The sequence below is a fragment of the Limulus polyphemus genome, unplaced genomic scaffold (assembly GCF_000517525.1).
Source record: "Limulus polyphemus unplaced genomic scaffold, Limulus_polyphemus-2.1.2 Scaffold4021, whole genome shotgun sequence".
NCBI lineage: Eukaryota > Metazoa > Arthropoda > Merostomata > Xiphosura > Limulidae > Limulus > Limulus polyphemus.
In genome coordinates, this window is record NW_013669631.1 from 43891 (window position 1) to 51372 (window position 7482).

The 7482-nt window shown below is 30.7% G+C and overlaps 1 protein-coding gene across 4 annotated transcripts in view; it reads left to right on the forward strand.

Moving 5' to 3' along the window:
* Positions 1-7482, forward strand: part of LOC106470465 (folate receptor gamma-like) — a 16139-nt gene that overhangs the window by 4114 nt on the left and 4543 nt on the right. For all 4 annotated transcript variants that reach the window (XM_022399074.1, XM_022399072.1, XM_022399073.1 and 1 more), the window contains exons 2-5: positions 1618-1806; positions 4912-5103; positions 5553-5688; positions 6478-6557. In XM_022399074.1, the coding sequence (XP_022254782.1) occupies positions 1642-1806; positions 4912-5103; positions 5553-5688; positions 6478-6557 (573 nt within the window). In that variant the 5' untranslated portion in view covers positions 1618-1641. The remainder of the gene's footprint in view (positions 1-1617; positions 1807-4911; positions 5104-5552; positions 5689-6477; positions 6558-7482) is intronic.

The window sequence follows — 7482 nt, forward strand, 5'->3', positions numbered from 1 at the left end:
TGATATATTTCATTAAATGATTTTATAAATTTTTTATCAGGGGGGGGGTGTAAATGTGGTCCATATTAAAAAAAAAAAAACAAACAAAGGCTCAAATAACTTAGTAACTAGTAACTTAGTGTGACATGTATTAGTTAACTTCTGAACTGAAATCAGTAGGTAATTTAGAAAAGCATTTTTAAAGTTGAAATTTAACTAACGATTCTTATCATGGTTTTAGAAGAGGGTTTTTCCAGACTAACTTTTGTTTTTACATTGTAACTTGCATAAGACCATTTTGTCCTATAAAGATGATGCTCCAAAAAAACTTGTCAGCACAACCAACCTGGGTTAAATATTGGGTTTTACATCATTATACTTATCAAATAAATTTGATTTTGAAGTTAATAGCAGGCAAACATTTTCACAGGCAGATAACTTGTTACATCTCTTATTTAAGCTCCTGTTTTTAACTATTATTCCACTAAAACATTCCACAGGCAGTGTATTCAAGTCCAAATTTAATCTATTTTCTATTGATCAAGAGAACTTTTCAAAGTGTTGAAATCATTATTCATAATTAAACTTACTTAGACTAGATATCATTTTAATAGCCATTTTATGCAATTATTTTCAATATATTGGTATTTTGCCTTTAAAAAGGGGTCTAAGAGGTTTCACATAAGAATGCATATCCCAGAATTGTTAGCTCTCTTTAACATAAAAACTTTAGCTATGCTATAAAGGAAGTATAAAGGCTAAAATGTTTTTGTTTGGAACATAATGTGTGACTTAATGATTTCGGTATATCAAATGGTTAGAGGCTTGAATGAACTAATTTTAAGAGGGCTATACAACAAGTGATCCAGGTTTGTTAGAAGTACAAGTTTATGTAATACTGTGCTAGGTGATGTGCTATTAATTAAGGTTTCTTGAAACTCTTGCTGTTTAGCTATATGAATGTGAAGAGCTTATTTGAAATTTGGTAGGAAAAGTGACCTCAATGGACCAGATGACTTTCCATCACTTATGCTTAATTTGACATGAGAAAAGACAAGAGTACATAATATTCTTATATATATATATATATATATATATTACTCATTCGAATACACCACTATTCCCAGTTTTTCCCTGAAGAAGAAGAAAGGTCCACGTTTCAAAAGCACTCTGGTCATTTTTTTCTGACATCATTAATATTCCTAAAGGATAGGGCAAACATCTTTCAAAGCATGAGGCTAAGAGCCTAAGACTATCATGAAATGTGTATCATGCTTAAATTTTGCCATGTGTATGTGTGATGTTTTATATAAAAGTAACCAATTGACTGAATATTTTTTATTACTTTGCTTTTAAAAGTACCAATTTGTATATGCTTACATATTTACTCAGGTGAAATGAAATAAGTGTCTAAGTGGAACTGATTTCTGCATAATTTGTCGGTCTGCTATTGTTTTAAAGATATTTTAAGCAATTAATCATTGATGGGTTATGTTAAACAAATTATCCAACAATTAGTACTCACATTGTCAGCATAACTATTTAGTGTTACATGTAACTTGTTTAAAAAACTATCAATTTTAATTGTATGATGCATTGTAACTATTGTAAGTTCCTTTTTTTGCTTCTTTCATTTAGTTGCATACACTGTATAAAGCAGAAATGGCTTTTACCAGAATTTTCATTTTGTGTTTGCTCATTACATTTTGTTGGTACCAGGGGGTACTAACACAGTTGAGCACTGATCCAGAAAAGCTTTTGAATTGGTGTTTAGACACTCCACATCACAAGAGTAGGCCAGGAAAGGAGTCATCTTTGTATAATCAAGTAAGTAAATATTTTAAGGATGTGTTTGGAGGTTCATTTGGTACCCAGGAATTTGAAAATAGTTCTAACCTTCAAAGGTTTCAGGTGGCATTCAAGCACTGTCAGTTTTTTGTTTTTTCCCCCTTGTTAACAAAAACTGTTAGTGTTCGAATAGTAATCACACATTAGATATCACTCATGGAAATTTTTGATTAGATTAGTGCCCATTAATTAAATAGTTCTATTAAAATATACACAGACCACCAAAATGTTATCATCTGACTGCCAGTGGAAAAGATGGCTGTCTAATGTCACGTACTATGAAGAATCAAATTGCAAAAGCTCTTAGAAAAACATCCAAGCATTCAACATCTTAGCAAACTCCCCAGATTTTGTTCAAAATTTTAAATGGTTGAGTCAATGACTGTTTTTGCTGATAATTCTTTATGATAACTTATGAAAGTAAATCTGTATTTGTGTGTTGATAGCATTCAAATAAATAAATTGGATTGATTTTTTAGTGGTTTGCATAGGTTCATTCATTTTGTTAATGCTCATTGGTTTATTGCATTGCTTTATCATTGATTGAATGACATTTATTTAATGTTGTGCTATATCTGACTAATGAGCTTAATGCAACACTGCTCTGTCCACTGATTTTGATTTATATTGCTCTTCTGTCTGAGATTCCATTGATTATTGCTGTTCATTTTCATTGATATTTCTTTTGTTGTTTTTTTATTAATGAGCTCTCCTTGGTCTTGGTACAGTTATCCATTCCTGTTGATGAATTTCCATTTGTGTTATTGTGTTGCTCTTTTCATTCATAAATTAGTCCTCATTGTTTTTTGTTGTGTTTTTGCACTGGTGCTCTTTCTCATTGTTGGAATGACATTCAACTATTGTTGCTGCTACTTCTCTTTCATCAATGAGATGGTACTAATTTTTTGTGTTACTTTTCTCTTTCACTGATTTCTCATTGATTTATTATACTGCAATTTTCAATCATTGATTTACAATTGGCTTACTTTCCTTGTTGATAGCTCTCGTTGGTTGTATTGTATCAGTGATACTCGTTAACTAACTATTCAATGTTAATGGTAGTAGTTCCCATCAGTTTACTGCATGATATTGATGTTATTGCTATATTAATTGATGCTTTAGAAAGACTGATATGGGTGGGTAAGTTGAGATACTCCAAGGTATGTAGGTCTGCATATATGAATTTTTATAATAGAAGATAACTTTAACTTGATAAAAACAACTGGTTAGATATAACTTGGATTACTTTGTTCAGTTTTTATCTCCTTGTATTGTTGATTACATTCTAGACAAGGTTTCAGGAATGACACATAGTTTAGAAAGTATGAACTGTTTGTAGGATAAACATAAATAGTTGTTCTGGTAAGTATGTAAAAACAAATTTTAGGATTTGGTTAGCCTACCTATGATTCCTAAGTTCTTAATGTTCATATTGTTGTGGGTATTAGAAAATACTAAATATAAATCTTAGGAAAATCAATTTAGTCTTGTTCTAAGGCACTATTATTTCTGTTACGATCAGAAATTCATGGAATAGTATGCAATATGATAATGTGTTGATAGTTTAGATTTGAAGTTTTTTTTTTAGGTTGGTATATAAGTACTTAAATTTCCATTTAGTTGAGCTTGTTTTGTATTCATTATTTAAGGATAAGGGGTGACTTTACTAGGTCAAATAGCCCGTTGTGATATATGTATATGATGGTATACTGCATTAACTCTTGTTTGGAAATTGTTAGAATGAACAAACATTAGGCTAATACGTACATTATGTCTCTTTCTGTGTACTATTATTTTCTGTGAAGTACTTTTCTCCTTTGAAATTTGGGAGGTAGTTGAGAATTATCATTACATATCAGGTTGGAGAGGGAGAACTCTGTACACTGTTTAAGATGTAATCAAACATGATATCCAAGTTTCATTAGACTTTTAGACACTTACCTTGACAGAGAGCAGATCTGACTGAGTGCATTCTTACAAAGACATTAAGACATTCTGAAATTCTCTTCTTTAGGGACCAAGGAGGTAGTAGTAGTATTTAAAAGTTACTTTAGAGTTAAATACAGGGTGTTCCAAATTTATCTTTCTTATTTTAAAATTGAATAATTAAATACTAAGGAAATACAACCATGCAGTTTTCAACATCTTGTAGCCCAACTCAAAGTTTTTATTGACATGTCAGCAGACTTCTACATGTGCACCGTTAGTGGCCTTCAGCACACCTAACCAATATTTGATTTCAGTCCACATTTGTTGCAGCATGGTCATAGTTACAATGGTGATGGTGTACGTTCTCCTGGTCTTTAGCTCTGAGATGGTTGCTATAGGTGTGCAATGTATATCCTAAACATACCCCCCATACTGATTATCTGTACTGAAATTTGTAATTACATTGCACCACAGTCACTGACTTGGTCTGTACAAGCCAAATGATGCATTCAGCCTTTTCTTGCATGATTACCATTTTACAGGGTAACACTGCTTACTGAAATGAAAAAAAGCATGACAATAAAATTTGTTTGAGTTGGGCTACAAGATATTGAAGAGTGCATGGTTGTATTTCCTTAGTTATTTAATTATTAACTGTTAAAATAAGAAAGACAATTTTGGAACACCCTGTATAATAATCAACCATTAACTTTAGTATACCAAAGCATAAATATTTAAATTAAAAAATACATTGTCCTATGGAAAGTTGAGTATAACACTGCACTTAAAAAGCCCATTTTCATGATATATTGTTCCTTTGAAATAAAGAATCTTGTTTTGCTTGTTAGACCTTAAACTAGTCATTTCTATTTATTGTTATTATTATTAACAAACGGAGCCAAATCATGGATTTGGTTTATTTCACTTTAATGTTAATTATCTATTGTAATTAATATAAGTATTCGTTATAATCAAGCACATGAAGAGAACACAGTCCTGTAGCATCAAAAGCACTTTTTTTTATACTCCCTTTTAATTATTCACATTTGTTTATGGTGTAACTGTTTCTTCTCTTACTGGTTTATTACAACTTTGCATAAAAAGAAAAATGAAGACTTTGAAAGCCCGGATTAACTTGCATTGTTTTCTTTACAGTGTAGTCCATGGAAGGATCGATCATGTTGTACAGAAAATACATCACAGGATGTTCATACCAAAAACATGTACAATTTCAATTGGAATTTCTGCAAGCCAAATTATACATTATCTGCAAAATGTCAACGTCATTTCATTCAAGATTTGTGTTTTCATGAATGTGAACCTAACATTGGACCATGGGTAGTAAAGGTTAGAATAAGGCTTGTGAATTTCTTAATTATTGTTAATGCAGAAAAAAGTTGGCAAATATGCAAAAAAGTATACCAGTTTGTTTTCTCTAGTAATGTAAGAGTTTGAATTTAAAATGCCTGAATCTATAAGCAAGTTATTCATAAATTTTGTATACACTCTTAAATGTACTTGAGCATTTAGTGTTTTATGATGAAAATATATCTGTATAAAGTTTGATAGTGGGGTAAAAATCATTAAGAACATAATGAGCAGATAGTTAACTCTAGAAAATGATTATTGTTTTTAAAAGATAATTTACAAACAGTCATTACTAAACTTCATACACTTGTACAACTGTACTTGAATATTTATAAAATATACCTCTGGAAAAGTTGCCACTAAAGTTTAAAATAATTAAAAGATAAGGTTTGTAAGTCTGTTAAATTTCTCTTTTGCCACTTTTCTAGGTAAACAGAAAGATTGCTAATGAACGATTTTTAAATGTACCGCTGTGTAAGAGCGACTGTGAATCCTGGTGGCTAGCATGTGCAAACGATTTCACTTGCGTGTATAATTGGCCAAGAAATTTTGCTTGGATAGATGGTAGGTTATTTGTTTCAATGTATAAAATAATATGTTCTTTTGATACAAGACAAAGACCACACTTAATAGTTAGATTATATGTTGTCAATAAAAAAAAAAATTGGTTGAAACATGTATTTTTCTTTAAGTTATTTACTTTTTGTTCTTGGAAATACACACCTCTGGACATGCACTTGGCAGAAAATAGCTATTTTTAGATATTGGCTTATTTGAAGAACATCTTATTAAGTGAATTTTAAGTTCTCTCTTGACTAGTTACAAAACATTCTTGGATGTTGCTATAGTGCTTTTTGAATTTTATTCTTGAGGGATGTAAAGCTACAGCTGAATGGGGAAGAATGTTAAGTAATACATAATGTCATGATTATGTCACCACTGAATATTAGATTGGAAAAATCTTAGATTATGTGTGAATAATAATAATAATAAAAAAACATGCACAATACTGTGTGTAGCAATCAGTGAAAAAACTACAGTAAATGGAACAAACTGTCAGAGAAACTAGTTTTGACACATTCATGCCTTAAGATGAGACTGAAGAGGATGCACGAATGTGTTAACTAGTTTCTCTAATATCAGACTTCTGACAGTTTGTTCCATTTACTGTGGTTTTTTTTACTATGTTTGAATAGTTAGCATGCTATGGTATTATATAAGTGCTAGATTGGAAATAAAGATACACATAAGTGAGGCTATAATACTATACAGGTGCTATGGTGGAAAGAAGTTGTACATAAATGGTGGATGTTGCTAATGGTTTGGAGATTAACATAATTACTGTAATTTCAGGAAATAATCATTGCCCAAAAGAGGCAAAGTGTAAGCCTTTTTATCAAGTCTACAGGGATTCCAAAGATTTTTGTGAAAATGTAAGTATTATGGTTAGAAAGTACAAAAAAATCTTAAATTACTTTAAATTCATAGCATCAGAAAATTAACACTAAAACTAAGTATTATAAAGAAAGTGGAGTACAATATATGAATTATTTAAAAAATGCAAACCAACAATTCAAAGGACAACCACAGCCAAAATAAAGTTGTAGTGGAATAGCATGTATTAGTATTGCATACTGAAATTTTTTGGAATTTTGTAGGTAGTGTAATGGCACCAAAAATTTATTGATTTTGGAAAGGGTTTGTAAGAGTCATTTCTGATACAAGATATTTGTACACTTGAATCTTTAAAGATGTGGATTTAGAATTTCCAAGGTGGGCATATCACTCATTTTAATTGCATTGGAAAACAAAGAAATGTGGATTAACCTGGGACACCAGGACATATTTAGTGCAGTATTTGCGAGAAACTAATTTTAAAGTGTTATTACATGCATTTATCTACATATCTATCTATATACTACTAAAACTGAGATTGTTTGTTTGTGTGCTTGTCTGTAATTAAATACAGCAAAAACAGTGCACAATACCACCATATTTGTAATGAAATGAGAATAGAAACAGAATAAAACGAGTTTCGTTAAATTGGGCCACGGGTTACCGAGTTACCTGATGAATCACTTTAAAATATCTTCCATACAACAATATATGCACAACAGAAATTAAATGAGATGAAAATGTGTTATAAAGGCGTGTAGAAAGAACAACAATAAAATGGACCTACAATATTATTGATTATTTGCAAATAGTAACTATGGAGACGAGGTAATAAAATAAAAATCAAGTTGAGAACAATAAAAAATTTTATAAACGAAAATCTCTGGACGAGCATTGGCTATTATATTATTTCCCTGCTAATGTTCCCATTGTCATTAAAAGGCGTAAGATGACAAAAACAAG